Source organism: Rousettus aegyptiacus, unplaced genomic scaffold (genome assembly GCF_014176215.1).
Source record: "Rousettus aegyptiacus isolate mRouAeg1 unplaced genomic scaffold, mRouAeg1.p scaffold_m13_p_18, whole genome shotgun sequence".
Taxonomy (NCBI): domain Eukaryota; kingdom Metazoa; phylum Chordata; class Mammalia; order Chiroptera; family Pteropodidae; genus Rousettus; species Rousettus aegyptiacus.
The window spans coordinates 20833318-20859324 of NW_023416293.1; the positions used below are offsets into that span (position 1 = coordinate 20833318).

Consider the following 26007-nt stretch of genomic DNA (forward strand, 5'->3'; position numbering starts at 1 on the left):
TATCAGGATAAACATCTAGACTGCGATGATTACAGATCATCCCTACACTTGGTGTTGTCTTTTTTCTTTTTTCTTTTGTACTTCTCATGACGCATTCATGAAATTCCTCATATTTCTTTCCCAGTTATATATCTTCCTTTTAAACAAACATTCTTTTCAGGTTTAAGTGTATCCCACTTGTTTTAAATAGGAATGTTGCATTTGCCATTTTAGAAATATCTGTTTTTAAATACTGGTGCAAAATTGGAGATTGTAAGAGATTCAAATTCGGCAAATTGCTTTTCAGAGCTTAATATATCACCACTGGGAAGGACTCCCACAGGCATTGCCTGTCTCAGAGCACAAACATCCAAGCTTGAGAAGAAAGAATTTGAATCTACTACTCATTTCCTGAGATTTACTTGGATATACTCTTTTCTCTTCCTATCTCATTATTTTATCTCTCTATCAGAAAAAAAGGCATTGTTCCAATACCAAGATCATTTCAGGGAACGTTATTGTTACAATGTTTTATATTTTTCAACTAAGAGTTTTTCCCTAATAAGCTATGATCCGCTGATAGACTTGGAGGTTGTACCTAGCAGACGGCCATCATGCTCTGTCGTTGGATCCCACCGTCTGGCATACAAAACTGTTGCTATTTTCTGGGTTTCCCTCCAGAAGGGAGCCTTACAAGTGGCACCGCCTCCTTTGCTCCACCAAGGATTTCATCGTCATCATCACCAATCTACTCAAGATCCTTCTTTCCATCATCTTCTATACTCCCAATTCAAACTCCACCCAAGTTTCACCCCAAGTTATTTAAAAACTTCTGGTAACTGAAAGTTATGTTTTCACTGTAAAATGTTTAAGGACACTTATCACAATGTAATAACTTCTTCTAATAGTTTGGATAACTAAAAATTTATGTGTACTCAATATTTCAGTGTTATATTATTTTACTATAACGCATCGTTAATATCCTTTAATATTTGAATGTCCAATGAAATATTTAGTGGCATGTACCATAGCTCAGTTTAAAGAAAAGAAAGATATGAAATAGTTAACTTTGCAATTTCGATGATTTGATCTTTTGAGTTACAAAACCGGCCTATTGTGAAGTTAGACTAGCATTTTCAGTGAGCAAGCTACAGAACCAACAATTTGGCTAGAAAGTTAAAAAATACTAAAATCGGATGCTATATGGAACTTTAGAAGGTTAAGTTTCACTTAATAATCCTTTCTCTCTTTCCCACCCTTCGCTACGACAGGTTAGTTGCGGGCCTCATCACCTCCATAGTCCACAAGCGGAGGTGTCCGTCTTCATGTGCGGTGGCAAGGAGAGGTGGCTGGGCGTCTGTTAGCTTGGCGTCTCCAGGATACCTTTTGCTCACTGGCTGTTGCTCTCCCATCGTGGCATCTGTTTGCTCACCCGTTGGAAAATTAATGAGCTACCATGGCGTTTGTAACACTTGAAATTTGACATTTTATAGAATGCAAAAAAGGAGGGAGGGAGGAAAACAACCAAAACCAGACAATCTTTTTCCTAGAATTTTTTTAAATGCCAGAACATTTCAGTCTGGGCAGAGACTAAAACAAGCATTAACAAATGGAATTCCATATCACTGGAGAACCCTAGAGAGCTTATTTTTGGTCCTGTTGAAAGCCTCTACACTATACATAACAGCTAAAACTATATATACATCCAGTTTAAGTCTTACCCATACAGAATAGCTTATTAATTTAGTATGAATTTTGGGAAAATAGGCTGGAGATTAAGAAGCTCAATAGTATTTTGGATTTTAAAATCCAGAATTAGTATTTAAAAGAGCATTATCATAACAAATTCTGTCTCTTAGACCGCTGAACCCTACACCTCAAAAGTCACAAAAAAGAATATACATTCATCAAGAGTATTCTATCACATAACCTCCCTATTGCAAAGGAATCGTTTTATGATAAGGAAGAGAGAGAGGTGATTTCATACTGACCTTTAACCTCACTGTCATGTACGCTCTGTTTGCTTCCCTGAATAAAGGGAGAAAAAGAGAAAATATTTTTATGATATTATGAGGAAATGAGGTATACTGGATCAGTAGAATCTTTGGATAGTTAAATTAATATTTCTAAGTTTATTTTAAAGTTATTTTTGAATTAATTCTTTGACAATTGTATTGCAGAAATGTTCATGCTCATAAAGAGGGTATCTATAACACGATATTTTCCTAGTCATTTGGGTGTAGCCTAATGAAACAATTAAATGCCTAATGTACACCGTGTTCTTGGCATGCATTATTTCAAATTCTATTAACAAACATGCAAATTAGGCTCATCACTTAGCGTTTACTGATGAGGAAACAGACACTCAGCGATTAGGTGCTGTCTCTAAAACTAACCAGATAATATATAGAGTACTTGGTTTCAAGTTCAAGTCTGTCTGACTCTTACCTTTATACGTTTATTCTTTCCACCAGGCTAGTGGTATTAGAATAATTTTTGCAGTGAAAACTTCCCTTTAAGCAAAATTCTAACTAGAAATGTAATGTGTAAAAATATGTAAAATTGGAACTGAGAGCACAGTTTGAAAACCGCTGCATTCCATTGTGTTGTCTTCCCCGCCCGTGAAATGTGTATAATACTTTTTTAGCAGAAGAAATAGCCTAAAATTACTTTATTATTTTGCAAATGTGAAAGTAACATATGTGATTTATTTTATTCATGATTGTGCATTGATTATTTGCAGAAATGAAAGCCTTCAAAAATGGAGGAAAAGGATGAAAATACTTTAGACATTGTTTTTAGGGATATCAAAAAGTTTTACATTCACACACACACGAGATTTTTTCACCTTTACCTTCTATCAAAGGAGGGTCTCAAATGCAACAAATCATTATTTTCGAACCAACATTTGGTACATATTCTCCCCATTTCTTGCTTACCTTGCTACTCTGTGGACCTTTACTAGAATCACACTGGGATGAAGAACATATGGAATCCTGACTTGATCGCCTACGAAAAGAGGGAGGAAGCCCAAAGAGGAAAAGTTAAGGTGTTCCACATACTCAAAAGTGCTCTTCTGTTTTAATTTCAGTTGATTACTTCTTTCATTATCTGTAGATTCTGAACTACACACTTACAAAACAAAGCACATCTTATTTTTTTGTAACAAATGTTCATCTGTCTGATGTTGGTGGAGTCTGTTGGGGAACCTCAGAAATGAAGATTCATTGCTGCCTGAGTGTGAGAAATAAAAATCTGTCCTGTCCTACTGCTAAGGCTAGATTTAACCCCAGAGGCTCTGATACTGGCGTGGTGGGAGTCCTGAGTAACTTGGCGAACTTTCGTTCTACAGTTTCTAGTTCTTGCCGGGTCCTGACTGTGGTGCTCTGCTGGAATGAGCCAAAAAATGTCTTTGGGTTCTGGGGCAAACATATACAGAAACAAGTCCTCAAAATATTCTTAGAATAAGGAAACTTCAAGTCACGGGATAGAGGGGTTATATTCTGTCTCATTGCTGGGTGACCCAGAACTAGCGTAGAAGCTTTTGATTTCTCACCAGAGATGTATTTGTCATGGCCAATTGACTGAAAATCAGAACTCTCAAGCAAATACAAGGAGAAAAAAATACCTTTTCTTAAATATTTAAACAACAATCTCCTGCTCTCTAAGAAATAGATGGGGATTGCTCAGTGTTAGTGGATGTCATTTGAGATCTGCTGCCATATGATCTTTCTTATTGGCCCTGCAAGTCCTTCCCTCTGCTTCACAGCAGTGCTCAGACTTTGATTTCGGCTACAAGTATGGTCAACTGAGCACTTTCCATCTCAAGGTGCTTTGAGACTGACAGAGTAAGGGAAATTAGATCCCTAGGGACCACTTACCTATAAAAGACAGTAACAGGGAAGAAAGCTGAAGCCAAGTAGTCTACTCAACTTATGTCTTTTTTCAGTCATACCTTCCTCAATGCTGGGCTGAGGAAAACTCTTTTTGTATCACCCACATAAGTCCCAGACAGTATTTCTCGATCAGTAAGTACTGAGTTACCTTGCACATTCAGGGGTACGAAAGAGGAATACTATGTCATTAATTCTAAAGCGTTTGGGATCCAAGTCAGGGTCTACAGTGAAGCAGTCTTCAGGTCTGTACCTGGAAAGAGGCAACATTTACAAATTAGGTAACTTACATTACTTATGTATCACGTGCAGAACCAATCAACTCCTAAAATACTAATATCATTAAACACGAAGAGAAAACCGAGAGATGTAGAGTTTGAACACATCTTCCTTAATAAGGTGCTATATAACAGCATGATCATTTAGTGTCTTTTAATTTAACTAACTAGTCTAGCCTTCCTACTTACAAGTCAGAAAGTGGGCTTATATAACCTCCCAGAGGTTTCATACGGTTTAAATTATAAAATTCTACTCTTTGAATAAGTGGAGTGGCAAATTTGAATAAAATATGGTTACCGCCATCAAGGAACTTAGAATTGAGTGGAGAAGACAGGTGAGTAATTCAGTGATCACACTACTCTCACCACTCAAGCCTTCCATTGACCCAGGTTCCAAAGAACCAAACACCTTCCTAGGGAGTTTTCTGGGAGCACAGTGATGATTCCTAATCACCTGCACTGGCCCTCCATACTTCACACTTAATGACACGCTAAACATTCCTTATAGCATATAGACATTGTACAAGATGATCCTCTTTTTTTTAACCACCTTTGCTAATTTCGACTGATGAGTGATGAAGGAACCTCCCGGGGGTGGGGGGGTGAACCAAGTTCAAAAGATCAGTCTGTTGAATTCAAACTTTTTAGGTATTTCTGCTCTGCAGATGAGCACGTAGTGAAATGGATTATTACTTAGCAAGAAAAATTTTTTTATCTTGGACCCAAAAAAGCTTTGCACAAGAAGAGAAGGGCTATTTCTCTTGACTGATGAAGTTTGACAAAGTTTGAGGTAGAGGTAGAGATGGCCTCTGCTATGAATATGGTGGGGATGAGTAGTTTGCCATGGTAGGGATTAGGAGTCCACTGGAGCTAAAGATGGCCTACACCATAAATATGGAAACCATCTTTTACTTTAGAAATGTTAAAGCTCAGCCTAAGACTCTAAATTATGTTTTGCAAAACACCCCAGTTATTCTAAATCAATCATTTTATGTAATCTTCTTCTTATAAGAAGGGAGGGACTATGTATGACCCACTATAGTCAGTCATTTTTCTGTGATTGGAAGTTGAATTTGCGTGCATCCCTTGGCAAAACACCTAACACTTCAACGAGGAAGATCTCCATCTTTAAATCAGAAATATTCTCAGAGTGGCTTCCCCTGCTTTAGGCTGTGGCATCAGGACTATGATCTTTGCTTTCTTTGTCTACCTGATTTCCCTTAGTAGTACATCATGCACAAGCTGACACCCACAGTGTAAGAACTACATTAATAAAAGGGTGAGAAATTGTGCAGTATTTATTGATAAAGGTATCAGATGACAAGTACACAGTCTGTGAGAAAAGCCTCAGGGCAAGGGTTGAAGAGAAGAAACAGAAGGATGACAGGAATTCTAGGAGTAGAGACCAAGATAACATAGGCTGAGGTACAGAGTAGATGCAGAAACTCTACTACAACTAGAAATTTAAAGAAGAATAAATCCAGGGTCCAAACAACAAAGGGGCATGTCCTCTCAAAAGTTAGTTAAAAGTAAAGTCAGACCTAGATTGGAAAGGGGCGTGGAACCAGCCAGGTAAACCAGTAGCACATAAGACTAGAGAAGCAGAGATTTCTTTTGCATTATTGTCTTCTTCTCCCTTGTCCTCTCCCACAATCTTCTTCCCTTCTTTATACCTCTCCCCTTCCTCAAAATTCTTAGATTTGATTTTATTGTTATTCATTCCTCAAGGTTCTCTACCACTTTGTACCTCAAAATACAATATTGCAAAACCTTTTGACATCGGTATTCACAGCAGGCCCTTCCTTTCTAGCTCCACTGCACAACCGTGGAGAGCTTATTATTTGCAATCCATCCAGAGCAAATAATACAATGTTACATTATTTCCTCTACAACCAGTGGTAAGAACATTTAAGAATGGATGTCAGGGGGAGGGTAACATTTTTGGCCATGATATGGAGAAAATCTAATTCATTGAGATTTAGAATTGCAAATGCCACACACTTGTTAGCATTGACCTATAATGAATTGGATGTGTTGGAGTGGTGAAAGAGAGGAAAAAGCCATCTGGAATGCCTCTAACCATTTGACTTTGGTGACTGAGTAAATGATGGTGTTGCTGGGAATACAGGAAGAGGAGATGTTTTGGGGGAGTGTAGGCCAGGACAAAGGTTCGGGAATGTGAGGCTTTAAGGGTCTTGGTGACAATCCAGATGATAATTACCAGATATATATGTTTGAAGCTCTGGGGAGATTAGAGTTTAAAATTATTATATATTTTAAGTGTTTATTGAGGTTATGAATTCGGATAAGATCACACATGAAACATGTACTAGAGTGAGAAGAGTAAAAGTCAAACAAAGCACATGAGAATACAAACAGGGCTCACCTTATTCCCATTATTATGGGATTTAGACACTTAGAACATAGTCTTTTCATGATTATAACTTACAGGACACTCATTCATGACAGTTAGTACCACTTTTATTTACTGCTTTTGTTTGTTTGTTTGCTTATTTTGTATTGAATGTTTCTTGGCTCTTCCACAGTATAACTTATGTTGTTTAAGGGAAAGAGGCAACTTACACTTCTTTGACAGTAGGTGTTACAAAATTCCATAAGATGATTGCTCCATTTAAGGTTCCAGCAGCTATCAAATTATATCCTTCTACTTGTAATAAATCAATGCAGTTCACTTCTCTACTAACAGCAGTATTCTGAAGAAGGAAGCAGAGTCACTGGGCATAATGAACACAGTATCTAACCACAGTAAAAATGCTATGTGTGCATTTGCTAGTCTATCATGAACTTAATATAAAATGTCCTGATTTTCAAAAAATTTTTGTTAAAGTATAGTTGACATACAATATTATATTAGTTTCAGGTGTACAACACAGTGATTTGACATTTATATACCCTACAATGCAATCACCGTAAGTCTGAAAATCACGTGTCGCTGGGCAAATTATTATGATATATTCCTCTGCTGAACGTTACATTTCCATGACTTATTGATTTTATAAATGGAAGTTTGTACCTCTTATTTACCTTCACCTTTTCCACCCATCCCCCACCCCCGCTCCTCTGGCAATCATCAGTTTATTCTCTACATACATTTGTTCTCTACATCTACGAATCCGTTTATGTTCTATTGTGTCTGTTTGTTCGTTTTTTTCAGATTTCACGTATAAGTGAAATCACATGATATTTGGTTTTCTCTGGCTTATTTCACTTAGCATTTAACATTTCACTCCCTCTGAAATTATGTCAGACAGGATCAACCTCTTGGTTCATTCATGTTGTCACAAATGACAAGATTTAATTCTTTTTTTTATAGTTGAGTAATATTTTATTATATATATTATATACATTTGCATATATTTACATATCCATATCAATCTCTCTTCTGAGAATCTATCCCGAACATAGATTTAAAAAATCTGAAATGACATATATATAGTCTATTTGTTAAAACACGATTTATAATTGGAAAAAGTTGAAAACAGCTCAATTGTCCACCCACAGGGGACTAGTTGAATAAATTATAGTCTATCCACACAAAGGAATCACCACAGAACTCCCCAAAAGAAGATGGAACATCTGTAAATCCATATTCATAGCCACAATAGCCAAAAGCAACCCAAGTGTCCATTGATGGATAGATAAAGTATATGTGGTATTTATGTACAATGGAATATTATTCAGCCTTAAAAAGGAAAGAAATTTTGACACATGCTGCGACATAAATGAACCTTGAGGATATTATGCTAAGTGAAGACACAAAGAGACAGATACCGTATAATTCTGCTTACATGAGGTATCTAGGGTGGTCAAATTCATACAGAAAAAAGTCAAATGGTGGTTGCCAGGGGCTAGGGGAGGATAAAAGACTATTTATTGTTTAGGTATAGAGTTTTGGTTTTACGAAGGAAAAAGAGTTCTGTGAGTGGCGAGGTTGCCTTTACCACAATTTGAATGTACTTAAGTGCCACTGAATTATACACTTAAAAATGGTAAATATGGTAAAATATGTTAGGTGTTTTTTCACCAAAATTAAAAAAAAAGATGGTATCTATATAATGCTTATAATAATCTCCAGAATGTATTATTAAATAAAATAAGCAAAGAATATAAAAATGTCTATAATGTCCTGCCATTTGTTTAAGAAAGGGTGAGAGGATACAAATAAGGAGAAGAATTTAATTTTATTTTTGAAATATAACACTGGAAACATAAATCAAAACTCAAAAACAAAGTTAATTATAGGTTAGGGAGGAAATGGTGTAAGAGACAGGAATAAAAGAATAGACTTTGTTTTGTAGATTTAATTTTGGAATTATTTAAATGTTTTACATAATAATTAGACAAGATTAAAATTAAAAAACAATAAATTAAAAAGTAAAAGAAATAAACTTAGCTGTGTATAGAGTTGTTGGCAATTATTTCAAGTAATTTTAAAACATAGTAATTTAACTGCATGTTTTAAATGGTATGTATTCTAAGGACAAAAAAAATGTAAAGAAAAAAATATCTTGAACTGTTTCAACGATCATATTTCATATTGTTTTTCTGAAACTATAATGTAACAAACTATAATATACTATAGCACAATACAATATGGCATAAAAATCTTATATAGTATATGTTGTATAAATAACAGGATAAAGCAAATAGGCAATTATGTTAATGTGGTAGGAACAAAATTTTTCTGTGTGAGGAAAATATATGATAAAATTAGTAAAAATCATGTTATCTTAAATTTGAATGGGAATATCAATTTGATTAACCATATATTTTCTCTTAAATTGTTTTCCTTGCTCTGTTCATTGTAAAGTTCTAAAAACAAGGATCAGACTAGTGGCTATGGGCATCTCTAAAACTCAGACTGTAGTTTTGTAACACTATTTCCTACTAAAAAGAACTAATGTTTCTTGGAGAAATGGTGAATTCTAAATCTTGAACAAGGTGAATCTGAAAGGTATTCAGAACTACTGGAGTCATAGCAGAAACCTCCAGAGCCCGAGAAGGGTCCAGCTAGCTTAAGATGGGACAATATGAGCATCAATCAATAATAAGAACAAATACGAGTCACTTAAACATATCAAGAATATTTAAATTTGTGAGTTTATAATTATACTAAAGAAATAAATAAAATTCACTGACCACCTTAGGAGGATGTTAAGAAACCTAGTCCTCATTTTGAAAACTGATAAATATAGGAAAAGAATCAGTTATTTTGATTTTCTATATAAACTATACCACAGTGTAATCAAATAGTTGATAAAAGTTTTCTTTAAAGACACATTCCAGCTAATAAATGAATCATAATGGTGGAATGGCAACTTTGAATGAAATAATAGACCTACGTAGTGATCACCAATGGCTATGATATCCCCAATCGACAACCAGTCATTAAGTGAATCTTGATGGAAGTATATGGCACCATGTACTATGGTGACCTCCAGCTACGATGGAGCCTTATTAAAACAAACAAACAAAAAAATCAAAGCTGCATGCAATTAAGCCACCAGGTATTACTATCAGATTAAAAGAAGTAGAGAAAAACTTCTTAAGTTACACTACCAGCGTGCAATCGGCAAAATCCAGAAGATGGGAAAGTGTGGCACTTTCCAGAATCTCCAATAAATAAATTACAAGGAAAAAAGAGAGATGGAAAGTTATCTGTAGATTTAAAAAATATTTAAGAAACTTATCAACCAAATGCAACAAATGGACCCTGTTTGGATTCTGGTTGAAACAAATGAACTGTAAAAAAAATAATAAGAGTAAATCTGGAAAATTCAAACAGAGTGAATATGTAATTATTACTAATAACTTCTTATAAATTATTTTAGAAAATATTTGAGAAAATAATGGTATCGTCAATTTTTGAGTTATTCTTTAGAAATACATACCAAAATATTTAGGAATAAAATGACTAAATATATAGCATTTGCTTCAAAATAATCTATTGTCAGTGGCTGTGGGAAAGTGGTTGACAGAAAAGAAATAAGCTTGGCCATGCGTAGATAATTTCTGAAGCTAAGTGATAGGACATTGAAGTTCATTGTATTATTTTTTTCTACTTTTACATATGTTTGTAATGTTCCATAATAAAAAGGAAAAAAATCAAGAAATAAAACTTACATTAACATGTTGAGGAAAGTTTTTCTCAACTATCAACTTGACGTCTGGGAAAGGAAGAGCCATGGGCCTATCTTTAGTGAATGTCTTCAGGTGCACAATATGGTTCTTGTCTTGTAGGACAGGTATGATATCAGGCAGCTCCCATATCACCACGAGATAAATATCATCTTCCTTACCCTTTGATGGAAATCCAATTGATGAAAATTCAATTAACTATTTTATTTTGAGCTACCGTAAAGATATAGAGTAATATAGAATATTAAACATACAAGCAGAGTGATGGGGTTTGAAGTTTGGGGGGAAAAGAGTTATTATGAAGCTTGTTTCCCTTGGGGATAAATAAAAGCCTGGGGACCAGGGTGGGAAAAAGTCCTAGGGTGAGATTTGGACATGGTGGTTCATCTGCAAATCTGCTTAAACCCCCAGAGGTGCGTGGGTGGACAGGGCAATGCTTGGCATGGCATATGCCTAGTGTCCCTTGCCTCCATGTAGTTGAGGAGTAGCTGAACAGGTGGACTAAGCTTTCTGTACTGTTGAAATCAGAAAATTACGAAAAGACTAGGGAGCAGAAAGGCTTACTGCTGGCACCTCCACAGGCGACTGCTGTGGCGTCTGCCACATTTCTAGCCCTCAGGGACAACATAGCTGTATATTTCACCCTCTTAGGACTGTCACTCCTGTATTTTTTGGTAATCAAACCTCCATGGGCAGAAAAAGAAATGTACCTAGGGGTAACGAGCATCCACAAAGATGAAGAAAAAAATAAAAACATGCATAACAGAGCCCAGACTAACCAGAATTTCCAGGAAGTATGATAACTTGAGCGAACAGAAGAGTGCTTAAGAAAGTTCAAAACAGAAACAAAAAGTAAAACCAAACCATAATCTTCAAATTTAGGAATTTGGTTGATGAGCTGAAAGAAAATTACTTCCTGTTTGAGACTTGAACTAATACCCTAGAAGTAGAGAAAATATTTCAAAATAGTCAGAAAAACTAAACAAAAATAGAAAACATAAGGGAAAATATAAGATATTTAGAGGCTAGATTCCGAAGACCCAATACGAAAATAGCATGGATTTCTGAATTAGAAAAAGAAACAGATGCAGAAGAGACACTTAATAAAGAAATAATAAATTAAAAATTCCCTGAGCTGGAAGAAATATCCATGACTGCAGATCGAAAAGTCTCCTGTGAAATTGATGAGAAAAGATGTACACAGGAGCACAGACTTCAAACTTCAAGGGAAAGAACACATCTTCTATGTTGGCAGAGAGAGAGAGTTATTTACAAAGGAAAAAAGAGTCAGAACAACATTGAACTGTTCATTGGCAACAATGTCACTTCAGGATTGTGAAGTGACACATAGACTTCTGAATAAAAAGTCCTATAACTCAAGAATGCCAAAGTATTTTCCAAGAGTTGGTTGGTACCAATTTACACCAGCACTAGCCGCGTATGAGCACTCCTTTGTTCCACAGCGTTAAAACAGTATTATCAGACTTATTTCTTTAAACCAACCTATTGAGTGTATTATATATATCACAATTCTAATTTCTCTAATTACTAATGAGGTTTAGTAACTTTTCATGTGTTTATTGGCCATCTAGGTTTTCCATTTTATGAAGTGCCTATCTTTTTTTCATGTTCTATTGAACTATTTACCTTATTTATTATTGAGGACTTTGGATACTAATCCGTCAGTTATTATGTATCAAAAATATCTTCTTTAACTCTACTCTTGCCTTTTTACTCTCATTATGGTAACTTTTAATGAAGAAAAGTTATTAGTTTAGTATAATCAAATACACCCACTTGTTCCTTTATAATTTGTGATTTTTGAGTCTTAAGGTATCTCTTTCTCTTGAGTTCATAAAGACAATCTCCTATATGAACTGTAAAACCCATATTATTTTGTCTTTCGGTTAATATCTTGAAGTAATTAATACAGCAGAAATAGATCAGCGGGAGACCAAACTTCGGCAGCTTTTTAGAATGCGGATGTTCAGCTGCTCTCAACCCATTTGCGGGACATTATGTTCTTGCCACGCAAGTCTGCCATGCGCTTCTGCCGTGTGTTTTTGTTTGTCACTCTGCTCGGCCATCTTTATGTTCAAACCTTGTCGTTTTCTTTCCTTGTGCACTTAGAATTATTAAGACTCTGGTCTGAGGCAAAGGTGCCTCCGTCCAGGTTGGAGATGTTTGTTTCCGTCAGGTGCAGGATGGAACTGCCACCTAAAACTGAGTCACAGATGAGATTCCCTGGCCCACCTAAGCACTGACAATCTAGTTTGCAAATGCATATGAGACCCAGCTGTAGTCACAGTTTCTCAGGGACAGGGTTTTGTATCATTTCCTTTTGTTTTCCTACTCTTCTTCCTCCGTTCCTCCTGGGCTCAGTGTGAGGGCAGTCTTTCCTGCATGCCACCAGGAGGATGGCTTGTTTCTTTCTGATTCACCTTTACCTTGAGAGCGAAACTTTCTGATACTGCAGACCGTGGACATGGTATTAAACACCTTGCCTTGGTTAAAACCTGGGCCTTGATTTCTTTGCCCCTTATAATCTGCTGAGTCTCCGAAACTGAACCCCGTGGTGTTTTGGAAAAGGACAAAAGTCGTAGTGGTGTTTTGGTTCCCAATTTATGTCTCTCATTCTCCACTTTCACTAAAGTTTGGTTATGCTGTTTACTTGCTGTATTGTCAGCTCTTTAATGCTAATTAGGAGATTTAGAAAATGTTCTATCAAGAACTTTCCACTGTTTTCAGTGGAAGATTGGTGTAATCTGGTTCACTAATACCTTATTTTCCACAGAACCCCGGGGTTTTAAAAAATGCCTAGCACATGCAGAGCACACATGTTGTTTCTTGAATTGTGTTGAAAATCAATGAAAAGAGAAATCTTCCCTGACTCCCACCGTAAGCTGGGCGCCACCCACCATCATAAATTCGTGTAGCTCTTGTTCAATCATAACACTTGTAATAGGTGTGTCGATATCAGTTCTTCTTATTAAATTGTAAGTTCCTGGTGAAAGGGAAGATATATTTCTGTTTCATGGTAAACATTTGGTAAATGCTCTTAAAAAATGAGTGAATGAGAGTATTCTAGAAAATAAGTGTGAAAATCAAACCGCATTTTATATTAAATAGGCAAATAATAATAGTAAGTAATAAGTAAATAATAAGAGGTTGATACTAATAAATACTATAAAAGTAAATGTGCTTTCAACATTATCCCCATTGTAAAGTTCCTCCCACCAACATTAATTAAAATTCCCTATAATACCCATATATTTATTATCGTATACCTCACAAGAGATTTCTTATAGTTCTCTCTTTCGGTCTTTAATAAGCACCTACTTTGGGCAGAACGAGAATACAAATATGAATGAAAGGTTTTCAGCCCTCATCAGATTCAATCGGTAGATTCCAGAGACATGGAGAACCAGAATAATCAAAGCGAAAAGTGCTGCCCTAGAGGTAGGAACGGTTTCGATGCGGGGCCAGCGCCCCGCCGCTGTGGCCTTCGTCCAGAAAGGAGCATGAGTAACAGCGGACGGGGTCTGTCGGGAAGGGCATCTCAATGGTCAATTGCACTAACCTAAAAAAAGAAACCCAAACACTACGATTTAGAATGTGTTATCAAGCAAGTCCTTTCCACATGCCCTGTTGGATTGCTCAGATAACACGGAAGAGTTTATTGAATCAGGGAAGTTTTTCATTCATTTTTTCCAGCAGCAAAGCCATCGGTCATCTTCATCAGGGCTGGTACTTCACGATCGCTGCCAGAACTCAAGGCTTTTCTTCTGATCTTAGCTTTTGGAATGGGAATAATAACTATATATTTAATAATAATAATAATAACAACAACAACAACAACAACAACAACAACAACTAGTCCTTGAGTTCTAGGCTGAGAAATAGTCACTTAGTAACCAGGATAAGCGATCTAGCCTTCATTTTAAATATAAAGAAGGCATTAGCATTCTTAGGTGGCGGTAGACTCATGTGAGAAATACAAATTAGCCTACCTCAAACCTCCCAACACAGCCTGAGCAGGCTGCATCATTAACGTCAAGGTAAACAAAGCAATTTTTCTGACAAACTGAAAAAGTGGCCCGAGTGTCGCTGAATGTGTTAAGGGTCACAAGGGACAGAGAGGAGTCACTGTTCCCTGAGGAGAGCTCTGCCAGTGAACGAGCCCCGTGAAGGTACGACAGGATCAGAGGCAGCACCTGTGTGTAAACGTAACCTCTCTGACGCCGGCTCTCGAGGACCTGTGGACAGATGCTGCACCGAGCAGCTCTTCCTTTCTGCTCTTTGCTTGGACCTGTGCTATCGAGGACTGTCCTACTAAGGTTGGGGACAAACACCACGGATTGCAGTTGGCTGCCCGAGAAGAGCAGGCGCAGTCAGATGTGAGGAAGGGGCTGCAAACCTGGATCATTTTGATCCTCCCGTTGCGCTCCAAGGCCAGGACCAAGTGCTGCTGCTTGCCCTGCGCCTTCAGGAAAATCAGGCGTTTCAGCCAGTGCTCCTCCTCCTTCCAGTCCTTGCCCTCCGGCAGCACCTTCATCTCCTGGCCGCTCCCGAAGTCCCAGATTTTCACTGTTCCTGAGCACACGGGGGAAAGGCTTGGTCCGTAAAAATAATTTTTAGAGAGTTTGTCTTTTATCTCAGACACAATCGATCTAATGGAAAGCTTCCTGCCAACAATTTATCCTATATTCATTTCCTCCTGGCATGTGAGTCTCCCTAGCCTTGCTGGGCATGAAATATATTTCTTTGTGCCTTGATTTGTCACAGGCTGATTAAAAGCTCAACGGGACAGGACACATCTTGAAATTTGGAACAGTGTTCTCTGAAACTCTCAGAGTCTCCCGTTAGAGCTTTCTGTCTTAAGTGAATCTTTTTTGCCTTTATTCTCCCACCGCTTTCCTGTTTGCTAAACACTTCCCAATACCGTTCTGTCTGTATATCTAGTATCATGCCACAATTATCATTAGTGCTCAAAGATCATTGCAATAATGTCACGGTCCTGAAGGTGCCGTCGTGTTTTAGGACTTTTGTTCTCATTGAATAATAAAAGTTTTAAGAATCCCAGCAGATTGAAAACTATCAAGTTCTGAAGTGTTGGTCACACGGGAAGGAAATACAAAGAGTGTTGAGCTTCTTTTTACATTCGAAATCATAATTGCCTTTTATTTAACTTCCTTCAGTTAATTCAGGGGAGCTAGATGAGGGGGCCGGGGGAGCTGATCATCAGTGCTGTTGTTAAATACCTATTTCTAGGTCAATACTCAGCGTAGAGAATTATCTTCCGACATGGGTTTGTATGGTGCTCCCCTCAGGGTTAGATCCAGTGGACCGCCCCTCACAGCGCTTCGCCTTCCTTCCCTGTCAATATTTAAAACTGTCAATATTTAAAAGAACTCTCGACTCTAGTACTAACAAAATAAGACCTCGCTTGCCTGCATGCGAATAGTACCATCTCAGCCATGTCGAACTGCTTACTGCTTCTGTCTGCTAATGGCTGTGTACACTGCTCGGAATTGCTATTACGACTGATTTTCACGCATTTGTAGGGTGCGCTTCTTAAGAACTGTCTTACAGGAAGAGCAGCTGCATTTATTCACACCCCATCAACTCGGCAGTCGCGATTTTATTTTATGCATATTATCCGCTCACACTTGTAAAAATCAGACTTTTATATCAGGTTGTCCACTAAATCCATCAATTGGTTTACAAGCTACAAGCCAGAATTTATTTGACAAGTATGTCCCTAGAATAACTGTCTTCTGCGTGGTGCCTGCAGTCGGTCTAGGTAAAGCAGTTCTTTCCTGGGAGTTCAGAACAGGGTGAGGTGGAAAGGGAGGCAGCCCGCAGCTCCCCCGTTCCTGGAAGTTCCACGTGGTGCTCCGCAGCCTGAGGAATATCAAACGGCATAGTGCGACCTGAGCCTGACATCCTCTCAGGTGTGCATGGCACAGGCCCCAACAAGCTCACCCAGAGGAGCAGGTCCAATGGAGAACTCGAAGTGTTATGCGATAAGGTTGGGGGATATTTTGTCTCTCCCCCCAAATCTACTGTCAATAAAAATAGTATCAGCAAACACTGAAAACGTCATGTCTACCTCTTAGCTGATGGTACCCAAAAGTAGGACAGGATGAGTCGTGCAACACAGATAAGTTCCACTAAAGATGGAATGAGACTAGATATGCGAAAGGTTTTGCAAACCGTAAAGCAACTATATAAGTATAATGTGAGGTATTGACTATTTTGAACATCAGTATCAAGACATTAATGCCCGCTTAGAGAAGAGCTTGTCACTCTTCAGTCAGGCGCTGCAACCTCCCTGGCGTGGTTATACTGCAGCCCAATTCCTGTTCTCCCGGTCTCTCAGACAACGAGCTCCAAGAGCAAACTCTCAGAGCACTAAAACAGGGAAGCCGTATTCTAGGTATTAGTCTCACCATTATACGCTCCTGTGGCAAAAAGAAATCCGCTTTCGTCGATAGCCGCAGAGGTCAGTTCCACATTGAAGCCATGGGGGTCTAAAATCTGGTATATTTGGAGACCGGTCTCAAGTTCCCAAACCTGTAGGTAAGAACAACAACAAAAAAATCGAATAACCCATATACCCTTCTGTTCTCATAAAAATTTCATAATATTCAAAATAGCTTCATAACTGGTTCTATGCACAGCTAATGCCTTTCCCAACATTCTGCCCTGAGTTTGATGTGACCAAAGAAAGTTCTAAGATACCGTGGTACCTGATAGTGAGTGGTCGTGCTACCTTGGAGTGTGTCTGCTGTGTGCGTAGGTGGCTGGGACAGGCAGTGACTCTGTTCCAGGAAGTCCCTGGCTGTGGAAGAAGTAGTCAATTGCTACTGTAAGCACAAAGCGAGATAGAAATGTAACAGTTATGAGTTCAGCAAAAATTAAATTGGATTTTTTTTCCTCTGGACACTCATCCACATTAGCTGGGGCCTCTGGACAGAATCTGTGATTAACAGCATGGAATCTGAGAGAACCCTGAGGAAGGAGCTCATTGACCTTTCCGAGGAGTGTTCTGATTAGGGAGATGGGCCCAGCTCCAGAGAGAAGAGTGGGGAGAGAGGGAGAAGAGCGAGGGGGAGAGACTTCAGAGAAGGCCGTCTGTGTAATCAGGCTGGTGGAACAGAAAATTCAGAAACATGTCAGGACTCGTCATTATCTCCCTTTGGAAACACAGTAGAGACTTTAGATCTGCGCCCCCACCCCCTGGCCCCTAGTTTGAATCTCTCCTTCTTTATGTCCACAGGTAAATTAGACTGCCACCGAGTAATAAAATGGAAGTGACGAGACAGAATCAATTTGGTTGCCTCAAGTTATTTGGGGATGGGGAAGCTTAAGCAAAGGGCCAGAAGTGGGAGGTGCATCTCAGCTCCTCCAGGGAGCTGAACGAAAGCTGGGATGACAGAGGGAGAGTGGCGGGAGCGGAGGAGAGTCTGGAGGCCAGGTAACAGAAGGCTGCCCTCTGGGAAGCGATACGACGGTCCGGAGGCCGTGCTCTGAACCTCTATGTGCCTCTGGACATAGACGGGATTCTTACGGGAGAAAGAGGAATGTTTGTCGCCACATGAACAAGTTTCAGAGGTCACCCATTTCCTGGCCTGATGTGCCATCCTTCTTCAGCCAGTCGGGTATGGAGACTCATCTAGGTGCCATCCGCCCCTCCCTCGCCACAAGGAAGACTTTTTCCCCTTAAGAGGTCATATGGCTTGAAAGCAGGACAGGTTTGCTTTAATTTCCCTCTACGTATTCTGTAAGCATTACCAGAAATAGTGATAATTGACCGAACTCAAGAGACTTTGGCCTGAGACATCTCTAGCGGATATGCAGATAAGGTCAAAGATTGAGAGGGGATGTTAAGGGTTTCCAGAGGTATGCTCTCTACTTCATGTCTCCTGTGGGAGGGCATGCATGAAATAAAAGGATAAACACTTGAAGCAAGTGGCCACCACGGCTAGATGACTGTAGTGGTTGCAATTACAGATGCCATTAGGATGGCCAGGCATCCTGGCCTCTAGGGCACACCGTAACGGCAGTGCCAGAGGAATGCAGAGGAAAGGACATGGGTATTCGCTTCAGACAAACCTGGGTTTGTATCCCAGTCCTGATGGCTACTAGTTATATGATCTGAGGCAAGTTGCTTCATCTCTTTGAGTTCTAGTTTGCTAACTGTTGAAACGAAACTCCATCCGTCCACAGACCGACTGTAAGGATTAAATAGGGTCATGGATTTAAGGCACTTGGCACATATCCTATGCCTATATCGGGGTTACAGAAAACAGCTATCAATTTCTCTTCCTTCGTTCTTAACATACCCTCTTCTCATAGTACAGTTGGAAAAATATATATATATATGTATGTATATGACTAGTTCTTGCCCCTTGATATAGTTTCTTTAAAATTCCTACTTTGATAGTAACAACGAGAGCCCTATTTATTTAATTGAGGATGTGACTTAATACCAAGCAGTCTGAGCTGGCTTTAAATACTTGTTTTCCATGTGTTCATGAAAGCTTAAAATAGCTTGAATGTAGGGTCTCATCATCTGTGCCACTAAATTTACTTAATCACTCAAAGACTTGCCAGTAATAAGAGAAAATTCTATCTGTTTCACTTCTTTCTTTCTGAAGAGTCAATATATACTTACCTTAATTATAGATTCGGAACAAATTGTAAGTACTTGGTGAAAATATTTGTTGTAAAGCATAACATTGATTTCTCGTTCATGAGTGTGAGGAATCTGTTTTGTATCTTGTATCATCCTAGTCAATGGATACATGTCAATAACACTAGATCCTGGAAACAGCAATAAGAACCCCATAAATACCCAATATTAGAAGTTTTGAATCACAAAAGATTTTACTTAACCAGTTGGGTTTGGAAACAGTCAGTGAGATTAGTAATATCAATGTCTAAAAACTCTAATGAGTTTATGGCCATGCTACCCTGAACATGCCCGATCCCATCTGATCTCGGACGCTAAGCAGGGTCGGGCCTGGTTAGTTCTTGGATGGGAGACCACCTAGGAAGACCAAGTGTTGTTGGTGTAATACACACACACACACACACACACACACACACACACACACACACACACACATATATGGAATTGTAAGCTGACAAGGTCCTTGCAATCTGTGAAGTCAACCAAAGGTTGCCTCGCCTAAAAATAAATAAACAAATAAAACCTTTAATGAGATGAAAATGTATTCATTTACTCGAAAACAATTTGGATAAATAAAGTAAATGTGATTTGCCCAGAGAAAAGCATTCATTTTGGGCTTTATTAATTTTCAAGTGCATTGGGATTTCATTGAGATCCTCTTTTCAGTAACCCCTATTTTCTTATTTTCTATCATCTACTTTCCCCCTTTTTAGAGGAACTACTGCACATACTCCCATCTGCTGTGGGGTAATAGATATGGTCAGCTTCTGCTGAAGGTGACCCGCCATTTAGTGATTGGAGTTTATTGTTAGAGAGCTCTTTTCAATCAACAGGTGATAAAGCACATTGTAAATGTGGACTTATTAAATGTAACCAATGAGAATGATTGAAAGTCAGTGCTTGCAATGTTAACATTAAATAAGATGATTTTCCAAGTCATCCTAGTGAGATCAAGAGCAGGTAATTCTACTTGCATTCTTCTAGGAATGTTTGGTTTGATTTTACAGTAATAGGGTAATCTGCAAGTATGATTGAACTCTCAAAATCAACTACGTGTCCTGGTTAAGTTTAACATCTAGAAGTTTATCTATCTATTTATTTATTTATTTGTTCGTTTATTTATTTATTTATTTATTTATTAGGCGCGGCAACCCTTGGTTGACCTCACAGACTGCAAGGACCTTGTCAGCTTACAATCCCTTATTTTTTTTATTTTTTATACCTACAGCACTTGGTCGTCCTAGGTTGTCTCCCATCCAAGTATTAACTTGCTTTGCAAGTTATGTGGCTCTCTAATCACTAGGCTGTACAACTGAAACTGGTATATTATTGTATGTCAAGTATAATTGAAAAAATAACTCATTGAATTGTATAATGTAAATATAAGCAACTAATTGTCTATTATATTTCAATAAAGCTAGAGTGAAATAAACTGCACGAATGACAACTTTCTTAATAAGAGTAATATGAGTAACAACAGTGACAGTGACCAGAGCTTACCCTACACAGCATTTCTAGAATGTGGTGCTGCTGTCATTGTGGTTAAGAAGATTACTGTGGCTGCTTCATTTGAGTCAAAGCATGAATTAAAATCTAAGGTAAGCTTTGGGTAATTCTGATGTCAAGATGATGCAGTCAATGTATGCAATTTTAGTGAGTAAGCAATATGCAGAGCACTATATTTTCATAACCAAAATACTATCACAAACGCATAAAATTCTGAAGAAATCTTGATTTTCTTTCAGTTTTTGTCTTTATACTTGAGTTCTTAGTTAATCTGATGAAAAATGAGATGGTAATGATGAGCCTGGTAACTAAACATGCAACTTGAGACAAGTAAGAGACAAAATTTTCTTGTAGTCATTAGTGTGCTGTTTTTAGAGAAGGTAACACAGAAGGAGTGCTTACAACTAGAATTAAAGTCTGTTTAACAAGGTGGAAAATTATCTATCAGGCATAAAGTGCTAATTTATTCCTAATCCAGGAAAAAACTCAGAAGTTAAAAATAATGATATTCTCCAACAGCAAAGGTAGCAATAAACAATTTCCTGCCTTAATTAATCCCAAAGGAAGTCAGAGCAGGTAGTCACTGGGAAAATGCTTAGGAAATGCATTCTGGGTTGGTGATCCAAAAGGAAGAAGTATTATTAATATTGTTCATTTTTCTTCTAAAGCCTGAGGGTATGCATATAAACAGTGCTTAACTTAAATGCCTAGCAGGGTCCTTTGTCTCTCTAGTAAGCTTGTGATTCTAAGATGCAACAAGAAAGAAAAGGAGGCAACACATCTGTTGACATCAGCACTGGGGATTTGTCATGCACAACTCTCTCCTCTCTCTCCACTGTTCTGTATCTAGAAGCAAAAACAGGGAGGATGGTCGGCATCCTTCTTGCTGAGTAACTCTGGTCTCGGTATCAGAATGCATGGGGCTGAATGGCCTCACTGAAGAAACTGGTGCAGCCACTCTCAGATGGACCAAATTCCTACTCCCAAGAGTCAAAACAGCTGAACTTGCCTTATTAGCAGCAGGTTACATCCCACTTTCCCGCTTAATGCATGCCACATCCTCCTAGGTTCAGGAACTTAGAGTACTGACATGATATTTACAGAGAAGTACAATTATACATTTTACCTACCAGCTGTGGAAATATAGGAAGGAGCAGAACTGAATGGAAGATCTACTTTGATGAATTAAATTTTATAAATTCCCTTCTAGTTGTGTTTTCCTTCGAGTTTGTGCTCAAGTACTAGTTAAGGAAGGTTAAAAGTCAAGATATGAGTTTGTGGGCCATTGACTGGGCCTGCTTACCTGTAATAAGCATGCCGTGATTGGCGTCGTAGATCATGGAATAAATCTGCATGTCCCCTGGGCCTCCTTGGCTGTCGTGGAAGACTTGTAATAGTGAAAGAGTCTGTATATCCCACACCCTGAAAACCTGGAGGAATAAAGAGTACATTTGTCCACTTTTACACTTTACCTTCCCACTCAAAGCTAGTTACGTGGTACATTTTCAGAGTCTTTTAAAAATCTGCAGCAAAGAATGAGTTATAGAATGAACACACATTTGCTAAACTCTATTTGGTTCACAGTTCAATTATTGCTCATCAACAGCAGGAAAATAGCAGTAGTGATTAAAAGAGTGCTTAAAGGGACTAAATTTTTCTATCGTTACAGAAGGGAGGGGAAAACATAATATTTATTATCCTTTAAGAATTTGTAGAAATAGTAAAAGATTAATTATGATGTGCAGTTCAATTGAAGCCACATTTCTCTTTACAGTATGGATTAGAAAGCAGAGGGAAGACATATTTTAGGTGGAGGCTTTTGAATTGCCCTTTCATGACTTAAGGAGATGGAAACATCTTACTAAATGAGGTTTCTAAGAATCTCTCCTTCCTCCTGTTCAAAGATATAAGAATTATAGGAAGCAGATTTTAGAGAGGGTGTAAATATAGTAAGAGTATAGGGAAATCGGTTATTAGAGTTCTCCTTTGAGGAAGGAAAGAATTATGTAACTACTCAATCAGAACTTGGGTTGATAAAAGAGAATAGAAAGAATAAATTGAGCAAAACTAGGTCAAATTTACTCTGTCTCTTGAAATAATTGGTCTTAGTCTTCATTTTTTTTCCCTTAGCAAGTTACAGTATGATCGAATTTCAAAAATAAGTATGATTTCTTCAATGCTTATATTTCCTAGTGTGCATTTGCCTTAAATAATATTTTTATATTATAATAGCATTTGACTATTAAATTAGAATATTTATTGAGTAAATGAATGATTATTTTATAGAACTACATATAAAACTTTAAGAGGTTTTATTAACTGACTTTTTATGAGACACTTACAATTGAGTTAATTGAGATCAAGACTTTGCTACTCTGAAGGCACATTGGTGCCTAAGTCATGTGATTTAGAGAACATTGGTAAGGAGGTTTTACTCACCCATACACTCCCTATAAGCTAGTATTACCCAGAACTTGTACAATTGGAAGCCATTTCTTTTGTTCTAATAAAAAAGCAAATTTGGAGGTAATAGCCAAGACATCGAAAATCATCAGTCTTTTGTATCATAAGCAAGTTTAATGGCCTATTTATGAATTTAGGTTCAGAGGCTAAAATGAGAGGGAAGTAGGAAAAAACCTAAAAATGGAATCAAGGAATGCCAAAGAAATTTGCCTCTGTTCAAACTGTTTCTGATTTTATTACTTCAGTTGAGAAGATTACAGGCAGTTTGATGGTTTCTTAATTTCAAGTTGCAAACCTAGCTTTTGTGATTAGGTCCAATCGTCTAGGAGAATTGACCTTGATATTTTTGTCAATGCTAGGTTTTGTTATCAATGATTTTGGCAATTTTACTTTATTTTCTCAACTACGTTTTTAGCTCCATTTAGATAGACATTATATAAAAAGATGTATGTGCACAGGGCCTGCTACAATATTAGGCACTTGGCAGGGGCTCATATATTGATTGGTTGACTTATTTGAACACAGTAGGAAGTCGGGATTCTTAGCAGGATAGCCCTGAGACACAACCAATTTACCAAGGAACAATGTTAGGCTTTTTTGAGAACCACATCTGCTAAGAGATGAAGGTTAATGTCAATAGGAATATCTAGCTAGTTACTTAAATAAGCTGTAACGAATGTGTGTATAAGGGATCTGAGGGTTCTAAAAGCTGGTAGGGGTAGGAGCTGAAGAGAAATTCTAGAGGATAAATTAGTATTATAAAGACACTGAAACAATATGAATGACAAACAAAATAGTCCCAAAGGGCAAAAATAAAAACAACATGGCTTATCTTAAGCAAATGTGCAACGACGACAGTGTCCTAGGTTATATAGAGAGTGATAGTCACAAACAAAAGGAAAACTAATGGAGGGGCTAGTTCCCCCTCATCTTTGTAGGACCTAACTCCCATGGCTCAGAATCGTAAACAGAGTCTTCCTTTGAAGGCTGTCGGCGAGCCGTCTGGGGGTGACAGACTGAAGGAAAATGACAAGGCCAGTTTGTAAGCAAAAAGCACGGCAGGTTGAGTACTGAATCCCAAAGCACGTGCCCTCGCCCCTTTTTCTTAGTTCATATTTTTTCTTCCCAAACGTCTACTCATTTGATTAGCTAAATAGTTTCCTAATGTAGTTGTCTTCTTCCCAAAATTTTTCTACACTCAGTCTGAGGAAAATTTTGAAACAGGTAATTCTTACTCTTGAGTATGTTGCAAATCACAGTTTGCCCAAAAATGAAATGTCCCAAACAGCAGAGAAGGGACATAACATAGGAAGTACTGAAACTAGGCTCTCAATCATGGATGCTTCTAATTATCCAAAAAGTAAAAACAAACTAACAAACTTGAATTTATATCATAGACAATAAACCCCCCACCAAAAAAAAAGAAGGAGTAAAAAGAGTTAAAGCCAGAAAAGACTTCTTATTTTTACAACTTAAAGATAACATATTTATCCCTAGGTCTATTTCAAATGTACACATCTCTCATTCACCAATGAGAGAAGAAATGCATTTTTCTCTTGGTGAAGATTTCATGGAGGACACCATATCTCACTTAGAGGTAAAGGATAGGTAGAATAACTGGGTTTATGAGGAGAGCTGTTGCAGACAAAGACAGAAAAGCACAAAGCCTTTGGAGACAAGTTTGGTGAAGTTTAGAATGTCTGAAGGCAAATGAGTAGAAACAAAGCTGAAAAGTTTTGTAGTTTCTAATCATAGAGGACTTTATAAAAGAGAAAAATAAATTTGAATTTATTTGTAAGCCACGAAGTGCCTTTGAAGATATGGAAAAAGCAATGACAAGATTATAAATGGGTTACGGGATGAGGGACAACCAGTACAGTATTCGGATGATTTGGTGATGGAAGAGACTGAAGTAGAAGGACTACACGTGGTCCCCTCCGCAGGTCTAAGTCAAGGTCATGGATGTGGGAAGAAGACTGAGGTGATGGACACGAAAAATCTTTCAGAGATTGAATACTGATCAGTGGTAGGGGTTAGGGAGGCAGGAGTTTCAAAGGTGGCTTTGAAGTTGATCATGATTTACTGGGAAACAAATGATGCCATTTACAGCTAGGAGAAATCAGAAGTCAGAAAACGGAGATTTGAAGTGGAAAATAATAAGTTCAGTTTTAGATGTGCAGAATTATTTTAAAGATAAGCAAGAACTAACTGGTTTGTAGTTGAGAAAATGAAACCTTGAGGATAGAGAGTTTGGGCATAAGAAGAAGAAAAATCGTGGTTAATGAAACGAGGTTCCCGATTGGGCAGTATTAGCCTACAAGCAGAAGAGGAGGGATTCGATGTGGGGAGGAAGAGAAATGCTTATGCTTGGGCAAGAGAAAAATGAGAGAAAGTAGGTAAATAAACAAACATTTTGAGGTAGAAATGAGAGAAGTTAATAAAGTAGAAGGTGAGGCAGCTGCTTCAGGACACTCTTGCTCTAAGGCACACCCACAGCCTGGTCAACTTCAGCTTTTATTGGGTTCCTTCTTAGAACTTCCAAAGTAAAAATGTAAGAAAAATAGTAAGTTTTAAACACCACTTATAATCTGTTATAAATCATCAAAGCATGTATATGTCTTCTCATAGAAAAAAAGAAAAAGAAAAATTGTAGCAGTGAAATGTTAGACCTCTCTGATCCCATCTTGTCCAAGACTGTATTGTTCTCATGGCCTTCTGCTTAGTCTTGCACACAGACATGCTAATGATTAGAGGAATTCTGATTGTGGCTTGAGTTTTACAAAAACAGAAAGTAACTCTCCCGAGGAGATAAGGGTAGTATGTGCACAAATAATGATTGTTTATCAAAGATTTACAGGAACTTCATGACCAGACTCAGATCAACTAGAATCAACAGACTAAGAACTAATAAGTTCCACAGACTTCCTTGGACTCCTGTTGGCACCCAGATGTCTGTAGACATCAATGGACCTCAAATCCCTTCCATTTCCCCCTTCTCTTGATATGAAAGAAGCTCGAATTCTGTACTTTC

General features: G+C 37.9%; 1 protein-coding gene and 1 pseudogene across 1 annotated transcript in view; one reads left to right on the forward strand and one right to left on the reverse strand.

Annotated features, from left to right (window-relative positions):
• WDR64 (WD repeat domain 64) overlaps positions 1–26007 on the reverse strand; it is a 107606-nt gene that overhangs the window by 21953 nt on the left and 59646 nt on the right. Inside the window, exons 11-20 of the mRNA XM_036235353.1 lie at positions 21817–21943; positions 18990–19138; positions 16762–16885; positions 14727–14902; positions 10295–10471; positions 6734–6864; positions 4024–4125; positions 2919–2988; positions 1971–2007; positions 1272–1399 (exon numbers count right to left, since the gene is read on the reverse strand). Coding sequence (XP_036091246.1) covers positions 1272–1399; positions 1971–2007; positions 2919–2988; positions 4024–4125; positions 6734–6864; positions 10295–10471; positions 14727–14902; positions 16762–16885; positions 18990–19138; positions 21817–21943 — 1221 coding nt within the window. The remainder of the gene's footprint in view (positions 1–1271; positions 1400–1970; positions 2008–2918; positions 2989–4023; positions 4126–6733; positions 6865–10294; positions 10472–14726; positions 14903–16761; positions 16886–18989; positions 19139–21816; positions 21944–26007) is intronic.
• Positions 19271–19389, forward strand: LOC118613411 (annotated as a pseudogene).